A 20,219-nucleotide genomic window follows, 5' to 3' on the forward strand; every position below is an offset into this window, starting at 1 on the left:
ACTGTCACATTCAGACAGTGACATACATGCCATTATATTAGAAATTATTTTCCTTTTGCTTCTTCTGAAATATTAAATTCAGGGTGTTATACTTTTGTGAGTGTGGGTAGTTTTATCAGCTATGGCTTTTTCTTTTTCTTCTTTTTGAGACAGAGTTTTACTTTGTCACCCTCAGAAGAGTGCCCTAGCATCATAGCTCACAGCAACCTCAAACTCTTGGGCTCAAGTGATTCTCTTGCTTCAGTCTCCCGAGTAGCTGGGACTAGAGGCGCCTGCTACAATGTCCAGCTACTTTTAAAGGCGAAATCTCCCTCTGGCTCAGGCTAGTCTTGAAGCCGTGAGCTCAGGCAATCTATCTGCCTTGCCTTCCCAGAATGCTAGGATTATAGGCATGAGCCACCTTGCCTGGCCCTCAGCTATGGCTTTATTTAAGGACAATTCAATGGGTATTACAAAATATAAATTTTTGTTTTAAAATTTATTTTTATAGCCCATTCTGCAGAAATTTTTTCTTTTTTGAGACAGAGTTTTATTCTGTCACCCTCAGTAGAGTGCTGTGACATCACAGCTCATAGCAACCTCCAGCTCTTCGGTTTAGGCGATTCTCTTGCCTCAGCCTCCTGAGTAGCTGGGACTACAGGCGCCCACCACAACGCCTGGCTATTTTTTTGTTGCAGTTTGGCCAGGGCTGGGTTCGAACCTGCTACCCTTGGTATATGGGGCCAGCATCCTACCCACTGAGACACAGGCACAGATTTTTATTTTTCAAAATAAGCTATAAAAAGAAAATATTGGGGCTAATAAGTGAGAACCAGTGGTAGCAAGGGTGTCCAACTTGTGGACCGTGGGCTGCATTCTGATTTTGTGAGGACTTTTTTGGCTTATCTGTGGTGTTAGGTATCATCAGAAGTATAAATGGACCCTGTTTTTTTTTTTTTTCCAATATGTGGCAGAGAAAGAAAAGGTTGGACACCCCTAGAAGCATTAGTAAAAAAGCCAAATAAATCTGACTCTCCTTGAAGATGATCATGGAAGGAAGTTCTTTCTTTTGACAAGTCTCACTCTGTTGCCCTGGGGTTGAGTGCCATGGTATCATCATAACTCATAACAACCTCAAACTTTTGAGCTCAAGTAATCCTCTTGCCTCAGTTTTCCTATTTTTAGTAGAGACGGGGTCTTGCTCTTGCTCAGGCTGGTCTTGAACTCCTGAGCTCAAGTAATCCACCTGCCTCTGCCTCCCAGTATGCTAGGATTATAGGTGCCAGCCACCTCCCTTAGCCAGAAGTTCCTTTTGTTTAATTATTTTTTGTATCCCACCTTCACCCTAGGACTTACTACTATAGTTCTTTGCTTAATAAATAGCCAGTCTGTCTCTTTTCTTTTTTTTAAATTTTTTGTTGTTGTTGTTGTTGCAGTTTTTGGCCAGAGCTGGGTTTGAACCGGCCAGCTCCAGCATATGGGGCCGGCGCCCTGCTCCTTTAAGCCACAAGCGCCACCCAGTTTATCTCTTAATAGCATTCCATTTTCACCTATGCATACTGTAAGAAAAGTCAAATAAGTCAATGATAATGAATCTTTTCCCTGCAAGAAGAGTGTGTTATAGATTATAAAACCTGCAGAACAAGTTTGTACGGACGCAGAGGCATACAAACCAGAAGTGCTCTGCTCTGCACACAGAGAGGCGTGGAGTCCTATCACATGGAAATTGCTTTAATGACCTTTTATACCCCCTGCCAGTAAAGCTTATTAGAAAACTGCAAAGAATTTTGCAGTGATAAAAGATACAATCTCACAATACTGAATTAGATATTGGAAATGGCAAAGTAGATTCTCTGTCCCTACGGTCTGCAAATTTAATGTGTGCCTATGAACAAACAAACAAATTCATTAACTTGAGAAACAAGTTTACGGCCATAATCAATGCTCTGTTATGTCACGTGTTACTTTTTATTACATTATCTGTGTTTAAATTCTGCACTTCCAGTTTTAGGATAAGGAGTTCAAAAATAAGACAGTTTCTTTTCATTGCCCTTGACAAGTACTTTTAAACAGGGAACACAAGAAAACACAATTAGAGGAGGTGGGACACCGTTGGTGTGGCTCTATCATTCAAAACCAGTAGTGGGGCATGTAGAGACTTGGAACAGCTTTTCTGGAGGGAGCATAAAGCTAGCCTTCCAACCTGATCCAGAACATACTCAAAGGCAAGAGGTAGGATAGTGTGTAGGTAGTAAAATAATCAGGCTAAAGGTATTTACGGATAACAAAAACAAGGCCACAGGTTTTTCTCTGGCATATTTCCAGCTTTAACTATGTGGGATCTTGTCTGGCTCGTTTAGGAGTCTGCGGTTCTTCAGATAGTGAATTCTTCCTTGCTGAGATGTTCCGGAGAGAATGCAGGCTCTGGATCTGCTGCAGGCGCAGGGTGAGCTCCTGCTTACAGGCCTGCTGGACGTTTTCCGTCTTCTTCATGTCCCAGTTCAAAGCAAGAGCCAGTGCTCTGGGGTCTTCTTTGGTAACCAACTGCAGCAAGAATAAGAACTACTGAAAACCACTATCTCTGTGCTCCTCACCTGCTGCTCTCATGATATTTCTTTTTAAAGATGAATTAGTTACTTTTAAATTATTTTCTTAAGAGAAGAAAGAGTGGAGTGTCATGGTGCAATCACAGCTCACTGCAGCCTTTATCTTCTGGGCTCAAGTGATCCTCATGCCTCTGCCTCCTGAGCAGTTGGGACCACAGGTGCATGCGACCACACCCAGCTCATTAAATTTTTTTTGTAGAGATGGGGGGGGGGGGTCTTGCTATGTTGCCCAGGCTGGTTTCAAACTCCTGACCTCAAGCAATCCTCCTGACTTGGCCTACCAAAGTGCTGGGATTATAGGCGTGAGCCACTGTGCCCTGCCTCTCATGATGTATTTCAGGGGAATGAGATTAGGGAAGATCAGTTTATGTTATCTCTTTACACTGAAATGCTACGTTTCTTTCACAGGAAATGGTCAAGTGGCTTTTCTTGCCATACAGTAACAACAGGAAGGGACCTTTGAAAAGTTTACTTGGAGCAACTGTAAAGTCCTCCACCTACAGGAAATTTAGCCAAGCTCATGTCAACAGTTTCTTTCCCTTTTGTCTACAATATGAAGGTACCTGGGACAAGGACAAGGAAAGGAATAAGTAGCATCCATCTGATGGGTTCCCTTCATCAAGCTTCTCGTTCCCTGGTCTTACACAGTCAGTACACAATGATCCCCCAAGTCTGCTTTCTCATGTGAGATTTCAGACTGCGGGACTGACTGTGGATTTTCTTTGACCACGGCCAGAAGCAGAAGCCATCTCAGAAGATGGAGCCCTGCTGGTCTTCTCTGTCAGCTTCAGTCTTTCACTACTGACCCTGGACCAGAGGGTAATGTTTAATGATTGGGGGAAGTGCACTCATTTTTTTTAAAGCCACTTTGAGTTAGATTAAATGAGATGTTTGTAAATGCTTTGGTATATAACAGGCAAATTGGCAGATATGATTAGGGTCTGCAGAGGTGAAAAAATAAATCCCATACATGCCTCTGCATGGCAATCCTACATCTCCAGGGCAAGTCATTCTCTGCAGTTCAGGGACCCTGGTTCTTGCCCACCTCCAAATCCTGACTAGATAAACTCAGCTCTGGAGCAGGCTTCTCCTTCAGTGCAGTGAGGATCTGGCCTGTCAGTGCAATTTCAGAGGAGAGCTCTCTGCTGACACACGTGTCAACTGCATCTACTTCTTCATTGAAACCAGCTCTGGACTCTGCAAAGGAGATGTAAGACAGAGATGAGCACGCTGCCTGGTCAGATAGCTACATGGCCACCCAGCCAGAGTAACCACGTGGGCAAGAGAGAAACATGCCATTCCAAGATCCCAGCAGCTGTGGCTTCAGTGTTTGACTTCACTGCAAACATGAGGCCATCGCTCAGGGGAAAGCTCCACTGGCCCCAAGTTCTCAGAGTCGCTTCCCCAGTACAGAATCCTACCTTCCTGCTTTGACAAGGTGCTGCCCTCCTTCCCCAAAGCCTGTAGATAAAGCTCCAGGAGTTGCTTGGACTGGCGGGCCTCCTCTCTCTGGTCAAGCACCTGCTGGAGTGTGTTCTGGAGCCCCTGGATGGTGGCACAACTTTGGCATAGTTCCTGAGCCAAGTCTGAACATGGAACATCGATGAGCACCTAGGAAACGAATACAGACTCTAAGGAATTTAAAAGGAATTTCCTAGCCGGGTTTGTGGTGGGCGCCTGTGGTCCTAGCTACTAGGGTGGCTGAGGCAAGAGAATTGCTTGAGCCAAGAGTTGGAGGTTGCTGTGAGCTATGATGCCACAGCACTCTACTGAGTGCTACTCTAACAAAGTGAGAGTCTGTCTCCATTAAAAAAGAAAGAAAGAAAGAACTAATTACCTCTATTTTCCAAAGTCCCCTACTGTGGCTGGCTGAGAGTCAAGAGAGAAGCATGTGGTATGTCCAATATTCCTCTACTTTTAAAATTGGGAGAATACAGCAAAAACTCAATATTAAAAAGTCACCTGTATGGCTCGGCACCTATAACTCAGTGGCTAGGGTGTCGGCCACATACACTGGGGTGGGCAGGTTCAAACCAGGCCCAGGGTCTGCCAAACAACAATGACAACTACAACAACAACAAAATAGCCAGCCATTGAGGCAGGTGCCTATAGTCCCAGCTACTCAGGAGCCTGAGGCAAGAGAATTGCCTATGCCCAAGAGTTGGAGGTTGCTGTGAGCTGTGATGTCACTGCACTCTATCGAGGGCAATAAAGTGAGACTTTGTTTCTAAAAAAACCAAACCAAACCCAAAAGCCGTCCCTTGAAGAGGAATCGCAATCTAGAGCAGCCCCTACCACTCTCTGCATCCATTCCACCTCGTCTGACATGCTCTCGTTTTGTCTGCCCCCTTCATCAGAGTGCAGGTTCCACCACAGCAGAGACTGTGTAGGGCTTGTCCACCACTGCACATCCAGTGCACACCACCAGGTCCAGCACAGGGCGGGGACTCAGTGAGTATTTCTTGAATAAAAACATATTATTTTTATCCCAATTTTACCGAAGAAAAAACACAAGTAGAAAAGCTAAGCTGCTGGCACAAAGTCACAGTGATAGAGCTGAGATTTGAACCCAGCTATTGCAATGCTACATTCTTTAGCAGTGGACCCTCTACCCCCATAGTCCACCAGACAGGTCTAGGGTGAGACCTGGGCATCTGTACTTAAAAAATCTACAGATGATTCTGATACACGGTGAGAGTTGAAAACTTAACTATTTTAGGTGATAACTATAAGAGGAAGAATCTTTTTTTCTTTTTTTTGCAGTTTTTGGCCATGGCTGGGTTTGAACCCACCACCGGTGTATGGGGCCAGCGCCCTACTCCTTTGAGCCACAGGCGCTGCCCTAAGAGGAATAATCTTAGTTGTAATTTGAAAAAAATTTTTTAATGTGCTTTGTGTCATTAGTCATCAGAGAAATGCTTTAATTTTATTTATTATTATTTTTTTGAGACAGAGTCTCACTTTGTCACCCCTCAAAGAGTGCCGTGGTGTCATAGCTCACAGCAACCTCCAACTCTTGTATTCACGCGATTCTCTTGCCTCAGCTTTTGAAGTAGCTGGGACTACAGGCACCAGCCACAATGGCTGGCTATTTTTAGAGACAAGGTCTCATTCTGGCCCAGGCTGGTCTTGAACCTGTGAGCTTAGGCAATGCCCCCACCTCAGCCTCCCAAAATGTTAGGATTATAGACATGAGCCACTGCACCTGGCCTGTAATTTGAGAATTATTTAAAAATTAGATGATGGAAGCTAAGAAGGTGGTGGGTGCTGCGAAGGTCAACTGCTGCAGGTTGTGGAGAAGACTTACTTGGAGGTCCTCCTCTGACAGGAGGATGATGTTGGCTAGATCTTCTTTCAGCTGCCTGGCCACATTCTTCCACTTCAACCCTGCCCCGCTGTCTGTTTCATCTATATCAAAGGACTCTTGGGAAATCCAAGCTGTACCTCCATCTGATACATGGGAGAAAATGCCAGTCACTGTCAGAGCAACCTGAAAGTAGTTTTCCCCTCCTCACTGGACAGACACAGACCTCTTGAGGATGTATGCGTCCTTCTGACTGACCATGGAGAATGATTCCAGTGGTGAAGGAAGCACCTTATCCCATTCACAGTACAGCCAATCCCACCTAGAACCTGAATTTTCTCCCTTCCTCCATCTTCAGTTTGTTTCCTTGTGCAACTGTTCTGTTTTCTATGGAAAAAAGCCACTTAAACCCAGTGTATCGTCATGATACCCAGGGTCTTATCACATGTCCCTTTTGGTTACTTTTTGTCTGGATGTGTCCTCTTTCTGTATGTAAAAACTTCATTCTCACCAGCACTTCTCTGGTGCTTGGGGAATGGTTCCTTCCTTAATTGGAGGAGGTGTAGCCACTGTTTGCCATCCCTTGAGCCTGAGTACAAAAAGCCTGGTGGAGTCATTGCTGAAAGGTGATTTCCTCAACTTAGTGGCTCATGGACTCTCCTGAGCTACAGGTGCCGAGCCTGTATTAGTATTCTTATAACAAACCTAGGAGACATGTACTACGTGGTTGTTATTTTGTAAATAGGGCACTGAGAGGGGGTAAGTAGTTTGCACCAAGTCATCTGGCTAGTAAATGGCAGGGCTAGGATTCAGACCCAGACAGCCTGACTCCAGCCTGCAGTGCTGATCTCCCTGGCATACGGCATTTTAGTGGCTGTCAGTCTGTGAGTTGGCTGAGAAGTGGGCCCATATCTCATTCATCTTTTTCTCCAGGACTCAGTGTTATGTCTGGGACATGGAAGGTGCTCAGTAAATGTTTGCTACAAAAATGCTAGAAGAAGCTAGACGCATACCCAGGAGTATGTGGCCCCCCAAAAGAGAAAAGAAGCTAGACATATACAACAAGCTGCTTGTGCAATGTAATGAATATGAGGGCTGCTGTACTGCACAGGCCATTTTATATACGGCTATTGTTTCTTACCTGAATTGCTGTATACCCACTTCTCATTATTGGCCAATGCCACAAACTTAGTATTCGAAGGTAGACACAGGAAGTAATCATCATCATCCACTATGGTGCCATCCTCTGCCAGGACCAGGGTAACTGGTGTCAGAGACTTATCAATGGCCAGAATGTCACAGGCTGAGAAAAATAAAATAACAGGCAACTGACAAATTCTCATAAGGAAACTATACCCATCCTTACACCCTCAATATGACTGCCTCCAAAGCCAAGCAGGAAGTGATAACTACAGCAGTAACTATAACACTTCCCATGGGCCTGGTACTGTTATAAGTGCTTTTCATACACAGTATTTAATCTCATAGCATTCCTGTAAGGCTGGTACTACTATTATTCCCATTTTACAGACGATGAACCCAAGATTCAGCGAGGTTAAGTAACTTATCCAAGATCACACAGTAAGTGGCAGAGCTGAGATTTAAACCCACTAAAATGTGTTTACCACAGCTACTCTGCACTGGTATATAGGAGGCATTGGAGGTTTTGCTTGAATGAACAACCAATGTCCTTGGTCTTTCTTTTTTTTTTTTTTTTGAGACAGAGTGCCGTGGCATCACAGCTCACAGCTCCAACTCCTAGGCTTAAGCGATTCTTATGCCTCAGTCTCCCAAGTAGCTGGGACTACAGGCGCCCGCCACAACACCTGGCTATTTTTTGGTTGTAGTTGTTGTTTGGCAGGCCCAGGCTGGATTCAAACTCACCAGCTCTGGTGTATGTGGCTGGTGCCTTAGCTGTTTGAGCCACAGGCGCTGAGCCCTTGGTCTTTCTTTCATTTATTCAGTTTTCATCTTAAATTCTCTTACTTGTTTTAATTTTAAAAATTTTATTTACTGATTTTTTAGAGATGGGGTCTCCCTCTGTTGCCCAAGGCTGGAGTGCGGTGGTGTGATCACAGCTCACTGCAACCTTGAACTACTGATCCTTCTGCTTTAGCCTTCTGAGTAGTCAGAAGTGTAGGTGCACACCACCATGCCCAGCTAAGTTTCTTTTTTTTTTTTTTTTGAGACAGAGCCTCAAGCTGTCCCCCTGGGTAGAGTGCCGTGGCATTACAGCTCACGGCAACCTCCAACTCCTGGGCTCAAGCGAGTCTCCTGCCTCCGCCTCCCAAGTGGCTGGGACCACAGGCGCCCGCCACAACGCCTGGCCATTTTTTGGTTGCAGCCATCATTGTTGTTTGGCGGGCCCGGGCTGGGGATTCGAACCCGCCACCTTAGGTGTACGTGGCTGGCGCCTTAGCCGGTTGAGCTATAGGCGCCGAGCCCCAGCTAAGTTTCTTAACAAATTTTTATAGAGATGAGGTCTCACTATGTTGCCCAGGCTGGTCTTGAACTCCTAGCTTCAAGCAATTCTCCTGTCTCAAAAAACCCATCGAAAACCAATTCTCCTGCCTTGACCTCCCAAAGCACTAGAATTACAGGTTTGCTCAGCCTTAAATTTTCCTATGTGGCAGATATAAAAAAAAGAAAGAAAGTAAAGAAAATGCTTTTTGTCCTTTGCATTATTTTCCTTTGTAGCTTTTCTAACCTATAGGAAAATGTAAGAGAAGCAGAAACTTCTGTCAGTAGCTTTTCCGTTTCATTATCACTGGATGAAAGGGCTTTCTGCCCAGCAGGTCTGTACGGTCCCGTTTAGTGATGGCAGTGTCTAAAATGCTAATGGGACTGAAGTAAGCAGAAATATCCAAGAGACTACAAATATCTTTCTGCAATGATGCCTACTACCCAAATGAAACAGCAAGGTTTGTATGGTCTGAGCTACAAAGAACTGAGGCCTCCGTGCTAAGTACATCCAGCCAATGCACTGAAGTGGCACTAAAATTAAAGTAAGCTAATGCCAAGAAAAAATACGTAAACACTTATGTGGCAAGATCTATGTCATCAAGGCATTTGTAGTGCTTTAGTAGCTCCTGGGTCTCTGAAAAACTTTTATATAATACCTTTTGGGGCTTAATGATTCTGCTGAGAGGGACCAACTGTACACTCTGACACCAACTGTGATGACACAACTGGGGCTGGCTGGAAAACTTGTTTGTATAAAGAATTTGTTGCGGTGGGCTAACAACTATTGCAAATTATTTGAGTATATCACATCATTTGAGGGTCCCAATAATCCTTTGAAGTGGGGCTGGAAGCATTATACCCAATCTGCCAGTTAGAAAACTGAGCGTTGAGAGATGGTTGAGTACAAGGTCAAGCAAGTTCAAGCGTGGGGCCGGCTCAAAACTTCAGTCCATCTAGGTCACCCACAACTCAGGTTCCTCGTCTGGACCTCCAGAAACGGTCGGTAGCAGCACCCACCCTCTTTAAGGCATAGGTCCTTGCTAGAGCTGATGGTGCAACCCACCCCTACTCTACCGTAGGTTCAAGCTGGGGGCCCATTACCCCCTATTGAGCTAGAGTGGCAGGAGTACACTGGGCTGGGTTTGTTCCAATACCTAAGTGATTTCAGGCAATAGACTTACGCTGACTGTCTTAATTTGCACATTTCTTTTCATTTTCCCACCACTACGAGTCTCACACGAGAAAAAATAAGTTTAAGCCCTTGACATCTATAAATTGCTAAACCCAGATGGACCACTTCTCTCTCAAGGCTCCACCCGTACTACAAAAATCCGCCAGTCGCCTCTCTCCGGACCCGCCTTGCCCCGCCGGGCATCCTCCCGCGGCCTGGGCTCCCCCACCCCCTTGCCCGGGTCCCCTGCCAACCCTTGCTCCTCAGCTCCTCCAGACAGGAGGCAGCCACACCGTGCTGTTCGAGGCTGTGGTTGCGGCGCAGTAGACACGGCTTTAGATTCCGGATCTCGCCGGGTTCCGGAGCCCCGACACCCTCAGTCACCTCCATCCTTTCCAAGGTGGGAGCCCAAGTGCCTCCAGGAAGTTGTGGGAAGCGCAGCGGTCCTCCTACCCGCCCCTCCCGCGGCCTGCTGGGAGATGTAGTTCTCACTACACAAGCCACGCGTGAGCCGGGGCACGCCGGGAGTTGTAGTTCTAGTCGGCAATCACTTGCACCCCCGGGGCGTGCCGGGAACTGTAGTCTCTGAATTCAAAGCTGCTGTCTATATTACGTCGCGCGATTCAGCCCAGGAGGAGTTAGCTTTTACTTTGCATTTAGAAATTGCAATGCAGGTTTACAAAGGAAGTCAGTAGGGAATTACTTTGCTTTACGAAGCACACACATTGAATTTTTAGAGCACTCCTGTTTGCATAAGTGATGAAGAGATGCATAATGTTCTTCAATAAAGCAGTCTGTCATTGCACTATGTTAATTGGTTTTTCTTCTCTAACCTGAAAAGATTTGTGAAATGTCCCAGTCTTCAGGTTGATTTGAAGGAAGTCAGTTTTTTTTTTTTGTTTGTTTTGTTTTTGAGGGTCTCAAGCTGTTGCCCTAGGTAGAGTGCCATGGCGTCATAGCGCACAGCAACCTCCAACTCTTGGGCTCAAGTGATGCTTTTGCCTCAGTTTTTCTATTTTTCAGTAGAGACAGGGGAGGGGGTCCTTGCTTTTGCTCAGGCTGGTCTCCAACTCGTGAACTCAAGCAATCTGCCCGCTTTGGCCTCCCAAAGTGCTAGGATTACAGGCTGAGCCACAGCTCCTGGCCTGAAGGAAGTCAGTTTTGAAAATAGAAGTTTTTAGTCTTGATGAAAACACAACAAAGTAACATAAGCTACCGACATATTTCCACCCATTTCATTCCTCGCTTCAGCTTTTAAACTGGGTTGGAGCCTCAGAACAAAATGCTTTTATTGATTTTTTTCCTGCCCCCTACTCCTGCCCCCAAATCCAAAATGCTTTATTTAAACAGTTAACATTGACATCTCAAATCAGAGAGGGAAGGGGAAATGAGAGCCACAGCACTGTTGAGATTGTTCAGATACTGCCTGACAACATATTTATCTTTATTTTAATAATATTATGGAAAAGTCTGTGTTTTATCCTTCTGAAAAACTGACATTTAAGATTATAAGAATAATAAAAAAGAACCAAAAAGGTTCCTCACTTAAAAGAGGGTATTTTATGTAAACTAGAAATAATTGCCTATGTTCGTTCAGTCGCTTTCATATTTTGTTTATAAAAAACGTGGTTGAGGAAATCAGATACTATCTAAAGAAAAGGGTAGGCATTTAAAAGTGTTTGGTACATGCTCGTTTCGGCAGCATATACACTAAAATTGGAACGATACAGACAAGATTAGCACAATCCAAATTTTATTATTAAAAATAAATAAAAGTGTTTGGTAGGTGGAATTGTTAGATTAGGCAACTTTTTGAGTACTTCATATTGACCAAAACACAGCTATAATAGGAGCTGACTCACAATTCTAATATATGCATCCCTTTTCATATAATTTAATATTTGGTTTAAAATCTGGTTCAGCGCCTGTAGCACAGTGGTTACAGTGCCAGCCACATACACCATGGGTGGCAGGTTTGAGCCCGGCCTGGGTCAGCTAAATAACAATGTCAACTGCAACAAAAAATAGCCAGGTGTTGTGGCAGGTGCCAGTAATCCCAGCTACTTGGGAGGCTGAGGCAAGAGAATTGCTTAAGACCAAGCATTTGGGCTGGGTGCCTGTGGCTCAGGCGGCCAAGGCGCCAGCCATATACACCTGAGCTGGCGGGTTCGAATCCAGCCTGGCCCGCCAAACAACAATGACAGCTGCAACCAAAAATATAGCCAGGTGTGGCAGGCACCTGTAATCCCAGCTACTTGGGAGGCAGAGGCAGGAGAATCGCTTGAGCCCAGGAGTTGGAGCAGGGGTCCTCAAACTTTTTTTAAAATTAAATCAAAATACTATCATGGAGTACAGTGTACTGTTTCTGTATACAATTTGAAATACTTTCATCCAACTGGTTAACATAGCCTTCATGTCTTTTTCATAGTTATTGTGTTAAGACATATTCTACGCTTAGAGAGATTCACATGTACCCTTATAGGATGAACCATAGGCGTGATCCCACCAATCACCCTCCCTCCACCTACCCTCCTCCTTCCCCTGCCCCCTCACACTTTTTAAAACGGGGCCAGGGGGCCAGTTCACTGTCCCTCAGACTGTTGGAGGGCCAGACTGCGGGCCGGGGACCAGTTGGCTGCTAAGGACAGGCAGCGGGGGCAAAAACACCTGACGGGCCGGATAAATGTCCTAGGCGGGCCCCAGTTTGAAGATGCCTGTGTTGGAGGCTGCTGTGAGCTGTAATGTCACAGCACTCTACCCAGGCTGACAGCTTGAGGCTCTGTCTCAAAAAAAAGACCAAGAGTTGCTGTGAGTTGTGATGACATAGCACTCTACCAAAGGCGACACAGTGAGACTCTGTCTCAAAAATAAATAAGTAAATGAGTAAAATAAAATCTAACAATTCAACCACTATAAAACGAAGTTTCGTAGAAGCCTCTCCCTACCCCAGCCCCCTCCTGTGTGTTTTCCCAATAGATCTGCACACTGCTATCCAAGTCCTGTGCCCAGGATGCTGTAATTGTGTGTGAGTTCGGTCTAGGCCTGGAAGTAGGGATCGGGTCTTCGATCTTTTTATATCTAGTGCCTACCAAAGTTTCTGGCAAATAGAAAGCACTCAACGACGGGTACTGAACTGATTTTTTAAAAATTTCCAAGTTTCTTCACATTCATTTATTAAATACTCAGCGAATCCCTAAATGTGCCCACGGCACTGTGGGGATGGGTTGAAATTTTATTTAATAACACACATCTACATGCAACAATGCAAAAAGGATACAGACCTCGGATCTTCCTCGGAAGCAAGGAAACAATGAAAATTGCGCGTTCCACCCCTTGCCCCCAGCCCGCCCTCTCCATCGACAAACTCTGTTTCGGCTACCTTAGTCTGGGCGGGATAGGGAGAGCGAGGGCGCTTGGGAGAAACCTGGCCTAGCGGCGGTAGATTAACCAGGCCTCAGAAAGATGGCGTCCTCAGAGCAGGCAGAGCAGCCGAGCCAGGTAAGGGGAGTGGGACTGCCCCGCTGTGGCCACGGGGACCCCAGCTGGAGGGGGCGCTCGGCCTACGGTTGGGAGTCGGGTAGGAACCCGGAGTCTCCGAAGCTGGGGGCCCCGGCTCCTTCCCTCCTCCCGAGCCCCGCCCCTCCGCAGGTCCTCCCCGCCCGGCCCCTCCCCCGGTGACCCCTCTTTGACCACATTCCGGAGCCCGGGATCTGGTGCTTAGCCGCGCCCGCGGCCCCCCTCTTCCCGCTTACTGGCCCTTTCGGTGCTACTCGAGCTTGGCGGGAAGGGTGGCGGGACCTTTGGAAAGCCCCCAGCCTGCTGCTGAGAGGGCCCCTGCTTGAGGAGAGGGAGTGAGAGGCTCGGCGGTTCCTGGCTGTCCCTCCGGGGAGGGGCCTTACTCCTCCTTCAGGGTTCCCACTCCCCCACAGCCACAGCCTCCCGGAGCGGCTGCCAGACTCTTGGTCTTTAGTTACCCTTGCGCTTCCCTTGCCAAGTTGGAGGGTCGGAAATACTATATGGGGACACACTCAGTGCGCTGTTAGGAAGGGGACACATTGTAAACAACAGACGTTACCAAGCTTTTGGCTGTGAATCCATCCTCGCTTCCTTGGGTTTGGTTTTGTTGGCTCAGAGCTTCGCTCTAGCTTTCCACCTACAGATTACAGGCAAATCCCACTCCAGTAAGGGGACCATGAGGACCAGTGTCAGGAGTCACTGGATGATGATAAGGCCTCTGAAGGGGTTTGTAGTGAAGGTTGGGTGGGGTGAGGAGAAAGGGAGCTAAAAGAGATCTCACATTTAATGAGTATGTGCTATTAAGCTGAGGACAAATTATGATTATTACCTCGTTTAGTGCTCACTACAACCGTAATGAAGCGTAGGCTATTAGACCCAATTTCACATGTGCCTGATGGAGCCTGTATTGAACCCAGATTGGTTATGTGACTACACTAGTCAGCCATATATGTTTAAGATTAGTTCATGGGCAGCGCCGGTAGCTCAGTGAGTAGGGCATTGGTCACATACACCGAGGCTGGCGGGTTCGAACCCAGCCTGGGCCAGCTAAAACAACAATGACAACTGCAACATAAAAATAGCTGGGCGTTGTGGCAGGCGCCTGTAGTCCTAGCTACTTAGGAGGCTGAGGCAAAAGAATCGCTTAAGCCCAGGAGTTTGAGGTTGCTGTGAACTATGATGCCATGACACTCTACTGAGGGTGACAGCTTGAGACTCTTGTCTCAAAAAAAAAAAAAAAAATCAGCTCACCCAGGAAGGAGAAAATGGCTTCAATTTGGGACTTCATCATTCATCTCTCATCTCTATGAAACACCTGTAAGAGTTTTCAGCAGCTTCCTAGTATTTCCCTTCCTTCCTTTTTTTTTTTTTTTTTAGGGACAGAGTTTCCCTCTGTCACCCTCGGTAGAGTGCTATGGCATCACAGCTCACAGCAGCCTCCAGCTCCTGGGCTTGGGAGATTCTCCTGCCTCAGCCTCCTGAGTAGCTGGAACTACAGGTGCCCGCCACAATGCCTGGCTATTTTTTTTTTTTTTTTTGCAGTTTGGTTGGGGCCGGGTTCGAACCCCCCACCCTTGGTATGTGGGGGCGGTGCCCTACCCATTAAGCTGCAGGTGCTGCCCTTTTACTTTCTTCCTAATGGGAAGATCACCACTTAGGTTTTCTTACTATCAGGTGATCTTATTCTTTGTGTTAAGTCTTTTATAGACCAGCTTCTCTTAGCAGTGTGAAGAATTCAGAATAAGCTGTCTGGATTGTAGAACACAGAAAATATGTAGGACTGATTCTGGCCTTCTTACTGTCAGAAGTTCTGGAGTTTGCAAAGTATCTTGAGAGGGAGGACCCTCCTTTCTTACCTCACTTAACCTAATATGCTGAAATGCTGAGACTTCTCAGGGTCTGGGTTTCTCTGAACTGTTCTGAGTTAGGTATGTCCATGGACTAGGATTGAAAGACATCTGATTTGCTGGTGCTATGAATGGTACTAAATATCTTACCATTTGGAGCCATTGTCATGCTCAAGGATTCCTTTGGTTCTGAAAATTGTCTTCTTCGGGCATGTAGAAAAAGAACTAAGGGTCCTTTAAAGGGGGTTGGCCAGGGCTTGTTTAATTTCAGCTCTGCCTCTCCTTTGCCCTCCTTTCTAAAGCTGGTAGCCATGGATTGCATCAGAATATGCTGGCAGCCTGGAGGACAAACTTGAACTCTTTATGACAGATTCTGTTTGCCTAACAACAAGCTGCAAATGCCCACTTCTTAAATAACCCAACTATCTTGAGAAGTTACTTGTCATTTCATTTTCTTTTTTTTTTTTTTTTGAGACAGAGCCTCAGGCTGCCCCCCTGGGTAGAGTACTGTGGCATCACAGCTCACAGCAACCTCCAACTCCTGGGCTCAAGCGAGTCTCCTGCCTCAGCCTCCCAAGTAGCTGGGACCACAGGCGCCCGCCACAACACCTGGCTGTTTTTTGGTTGCAGCCGTTGTTGTTTGGTGGGCCTGGGCTGGATTTGAACCCGCCACCTTGGGTGTACATGGCTGGAGCCTTAGCCGCTTGAGCCACAGGTGCCGAGCCGTCATTTCATTTTCAAGCCTAAGTCAGTCTGGCTTTTCATTTCTCTAGTCAAAGCAGAGTGGGGTTCAAAGGACTGTTGGGATAATTCTCCCAAACCAGTTTTGTATGTGAGATGAGTTGTGTAGGGTTAAGTCTGTGGGGCTTAGCCAGAAGTTTGTTAGTTGGTCTTGTAGCACCATTCTCTGGTTTCAAAAGATTAAGGGTGAATAACCCTTTCTTTCCTTGACAGGCTGTGTAGAAGAGTGGTTACTAGTATAGGCTCTAAAGCCAGGCCCTCCTGGCTTAGAATCCTAGCCCTACTGCTTACCAGCTAGGTGATCTTGGACAGGTCTGCTTATCTTTGGGGGCCTTAATGTCTCTATCTGTAAAATAGGAAAAATACTAGTGCCTATCTCATAGGGTTGCCCTGAGGATTAAATGAGTTGACTTACGTAAAAGTGCTTAAAACAGTACCTGAAGGCTGGGTACAGTGGCTCATGCCTGTAATCCTATCAATCTGGGAGGCTGAGGTGGGTGGATTGCCTGAGGTCAGGAGTTGGAGACCAGCCTGAGGTAGAGCAAAATTCCATCTCTAAAATAATCGGGCATTGTGGCGGACACCTGAAGTCCCAGCTACTCGGGAGGCTGAGGAAAGAGGATCACTTGAGCGCAAGAGTTTGAGGTTGCTGTAAATTATGATGCCACAGCAATTTACCCAGGGCTAGAATGAGACTGTCTTAAAAAAACAAAACAAAACAGTGCCTGATATAACGTATTGTCTATTATTACTATTCCATTTAATAGCCTGCGGATTTTCACTCCCAAATGGATCCAGGCCTTTCCTCAAGCCCTAGTACAGCATTGTTTGGGGTATGGTTTACTAGACCACTAGTCTAGTAAAGTTGTTCTTTTATTTGAAGTGCCTTAAATGCTAGTGCTTATGATAGCTGTCCTTTGTGGCTTTAAAATTTTGGGGATATACTTACTTTTCATAAGGGCTAAGTATAGTATTTTTAGTCTGTCCTGAAGACAGTTTGTTAGAGTTTCTTTTTTCTTTTTCTTTCTTTTTTTTTTTTTGAAACAGAGACTCAAGCTGTCGCCCTGGATGGAGTGCTGTAGCGTCATAGCCCACAGCAACCTCCAGCTCGGGCTCAAGTGATCCTCTTTCCTCAGTTTTTCTATTCTTAGTAGAGATGGGATCTCGCTTTTTCATCAGGCTGGTCTCAAACTTGTGGGCTCAAGCAATCCATCCACCTCGGCCTCCCAGATGGGAGGGAGGACAAACTTGAACTCTTTATGAATTCAAGAGTGCTAGGATTACAAGTGTGAGCCACCATGCCTGGGCTTTTTATTTATTTATTTTTTTGAGACAGAGTTTCACTTTGTCCCCCTTGGTAGAGTGCTGTGGTGTCTTAGATCACAGCAACCTCAAACTCTTGGGCTCAAGCAACTCTCTTCCCTCAGCCTCCCGAGTAGCTGGGACTGTAGGTGCCTGCCACAACGCCTGGCTAGTTTTCTAGAGACAGGGTCTTGCTTTTGCTCAGGCTGGTCTCGAACCCGTGAGCTCAGGCATTCCACCCACCTCGGCCTCCCAGAGTGCTAGAATTACAGGTGTGAGCCACCGCATGCACCACACCTGGCTATTTTTAGAGATAGGGTCTTGCTCTTGCTTAGGCTGGTCTCAAATTCCTGAGATCAAGCAACCCACCTGCCTCGGCCTCCCAGAATGCTAGGATTACAAGTGAGCCACCATGCCCGGCCTTAGAATTTCATTTTTTGCTTCATATCCTTGTTATGTTTTCCCCACATTGGCCCATGTCTTGCATGGCTAGCTCTTACCAAAGTCCCGTAATAGGGGCACGTTGTGGCCCATCGGGAAGAGGATCGTTTTCCCTATTTTTCTACTTTCTCATTAGCTTTTCTGTCTTCACCGAACAGCACAGACATGGTTCGATGTGATTGCTTCACAGTCATTGCGTATTGAATATTACTGTAGATACAGATGAGATCTGTGGGGGTTCATTTGCTGTAGTAAATTTTAGATTGAGAGGACAGAGAAGCAGGCAGGGGAGAAGAGCACAGTGGAAGAGTAGAAGAGCATGGCTTTGTGTCCTGGCAGGTTTTAGTGGAACCCCGGTGCTTACAACTGTTGGCTTTGTCACTCCATTTTTCTGAACATCAGTTTTCTCCTCTGTAAATGGGAGGAGCTATTATTACCGTAAGCCTGGGCTCAGTGGCACATGCCTGTAGTCCCAATTACTCAAGGGGCTGAGGCAGGAGGATCACTCAGGAACAGGAATTTGTGGCTGTGGTGTTGCTGTCATCAGGCCTGTGATGACAGGCCACTGCACACCTGGGCAACATAGCAAGACCCCATCCCTGTAAAGAATAAAAAGTAATCATCCTAGACTGGTTTGCTGTGAGGGTCGACTGAAATCGCAGACATGAGGACCACCTGGTACATAGTAAGTGTTCATATTAGTTTCCTTCGAATCTTTACGTGTAGTTCTGAAAGTTTGTTGAACCCTTGAATAACAGTAGTTTAAATGAGTATTTGGCCTTCTCAACTTTTTATTTTGAGAAATTTGCAAGCTATAGAAAAGGTGACGGAGGGCGGTGCCTTTGGCTCAGTGAGTAGGGTGCTGACCCCATATACTGAGGGTGGCAGGTTCAAACCTGGCCCCAGCCGAACTGCAACCCAAAAATAGCCAGGCTATTTGTGGTGGGCACCTATAGTCCCAGCTACTTGGGAGGCTGAGGCAAGAGAATTGCTTAAACCCAGGAGTTGGAGGTTGCTGTGAGCTGTGTGATGCCACGGCACTCTACCGAGGGTGATAAAGTGAGACTCTGTCTCTATAAAAAAAGGAAAAAAAAGAAAAGGTGATGGAATAATACAGAGAACTATTGTAAAACTTGCATTAAAAACTTCACCAAGATGCACTGTTCACATTTTGCTGAATTTGCTTTAGTTTGGTCTCTTTATGTACCCTTTTTGGGGAAAGATTTGTAGGAAGTCACAGGTATTAGGATATTTTATCCTAGACTACTTCACTTTGTCTCTCATGAGAGTAAAGTTTTTTTTTTTTCAGTTTATTTTTGGCCGGGGCCGGATTTGAACCCACCACCTCTGGTAAATGAGGCGCCAGCGACTTACTCCTTGAGCCACAGACACTGCCCAAGAGTAGTTATTCCCGTATATAACCACAATGCCATTATTACTCAAGAAATTTAGGTTGCTTTTTTTTTTTTTTTTGATATAGGGTCTTACTCGATTGCCCAAGCTGGAGTACGGTGGCATTATCAGAGCTCGCTGCAACCTCTGCCTCAGCTTCCCGTGTAGCTGAGACTGTAGTTGCATGGTATTGTGCTGGGCTAATTTTTCTTTCTTTCTTTCTTTCTTCTTCTTCTTTTTTTTTTTTTTATTGTTGGGGGTTCCTCGAAGGTACAAAGAACCAGGTTATACTGATTGCATTTGTTAGTAAAGTTCCTCTTATAATTGTGTCGTTACCCCCAACTGGGCTAATTTTTTTTGTTTATTATGTGGAGCTAAGGTCTTGCTCTGTTATCTGGGCTAGAGGACGTTAGTATAGTTGTAGCTTGCTCATTGCAGCCCTGAACTCCTAGGCTCAAGTGATCCTCGCATCTCAGCCTCCTGCGTTGCTGGGATTATGGGTATTGGCGATCATGCCCAGCTAATTTTTCTTATTTTTTAGAGATTGAGTCTCACAGTGTTGCCCAGGATGTATGGTCTTACTTTAAAGAATGTTGAGGCTGTGGCCGGATGCAGTGGCTCATGCCTGTAATCCCAGCACTCTGGGAGGCCAAGGTGAGTGGATTGCTTGACAAGTTCACAGGTTCAAGACCAGCCTTAGCAAGAGTGAGACCCCCATCGCTACTAAAAAATAAAAAACTGAGGCAAGAGGATCTCTTGTGCCCAAGAGTTGGAGGTTGCTCTGAGCTATGATGCCATAGCACAATACCAAGGGCAACAAAGTAATGTTGAGGCTGGATGCAGTGGCTCAACCTATAATCTTAGCACTCTGGGAGCCCAAGATGGGAAGATTCCTTGAGCTCTGGAGTTTGAGACCAGCCTAAGGAAGAGCAAGGCCCTGTCTTTATAAAAAAATAAAAAATTAGCTGAGTGTGGTGGCTCATGCCTATAATCCCAGCAATGTGGGAGGCTGAGGCTGGAGGATTGCTTGAGCTCAGGAGTTCGAGGCTTGTCTGAGTGGGAATGAGACCCCAACTCATGAAAAAATTTGAAAAACCCAGCTGGGCGCCACAGTGAGCACCTGTAGTTCCAGTGGCTTCAGAGGCTGAGGCAGCAGGATGCCCACAGACTGACTCTGAGGTTCCAGTAAGCTACGATGCCATTGCACTCTGCTCAGGGCATAGGAGAGAACTCTGTCTCGAAAAAAAAAAATTAGCTAGACATAATGGTGGTCTCCACTCTCAGCTACTCAGGAGGCTGAGGCAGGAGGATTGCTTCAACCCAGGAGTCTGTGGTTGTGAACTCTGATGATGCCATTGTATCAGGAGACAGTGTGAGACCCTGTGACTGCTGGGCAGTTAAATTATTTGTGATTCAGTTTTATTCTTTCAAGTCCTGTTTTGTTTTTTTTTTTTTTT

At 46.0% G+C, this 20,219-nt stretch overlaps 2 protein-coding genes across 3 annotated transcripts in view; one reads left to right on the top strand and one right to left on the bottom strand.

Annotated features, from left to right (window-relative positions):
• Window positions 1-1,909: 1,909 nt before the first annotated feature.
• DFFA (DNA fragmentation factor subunit alpha) lies at window positions 1,910-10,026 on the bottom strand. The gene is made up of 6 exons (XM_003793264.3): window positions 9,778-10,026; window positions 7,031-7,192; window positions 5,893-6,035; window positions 4,007-4,196; window positions 3,631-3,782; window positions 1,910-2,523 (listed from the first exon to the last, which is right to left on the bottom strand). Exons 1-6 carry the CDS (start codon window positions 9,911-9,913, stop codon window positions 2,311-2,313), a joined length of 996 nt encoding a protein of 331 aa, XP_003793312.1. The 5' UTR covers window positions 9,914-10,026; the 3' UTR covers window positions 1,910-2,310.
• Window positions 10,027-12,905: 2,879 nt separating this feature from the next.
• Window positions 12,906-20,219, top strand: part of PEX14 (peroxisomal biogenesis factor 14) — a 139,898-nt gene continuing 132,584 nt past the window's right edge. The window contains exons 1-2 of one of the 2 annotated variants that reach the window (XM_023515176.1): window positions 12,972-13,021; window positions 19,304-19,416. In XM_023515176.1, coding sequence (XP_023370944.1) covers window positions 19,372-19,416 — 45 coding nt within the window. In that variant the 5' untranslated portion in view covers window positions 12,972-13,021; window positions 19,304-19,371. Of the gene's footprint in view, window positions 13,022-19,303; window positions 19,417-20,219 lie in introns of both variants that reach the window. The other variant, XM_003793265.3, reaches the window with a different exon arrangement.

The sequence above is a fragment of the Otolemur garnettii genome, unplaced genomic scaffold, assembly GCF_000181295.1.
Source record: "Otolemur garnettii isolate 467f Iridium unplaced genomic scaffold, OtoGar3 scaffold00067, whole genome shotgun sequence".
Taxonomy (NCBI): Eukaryota; Metazoa; Chordata; class Mammalia; order Primates; family Galagidae; genus Otolemur; species Otolemur garnettii.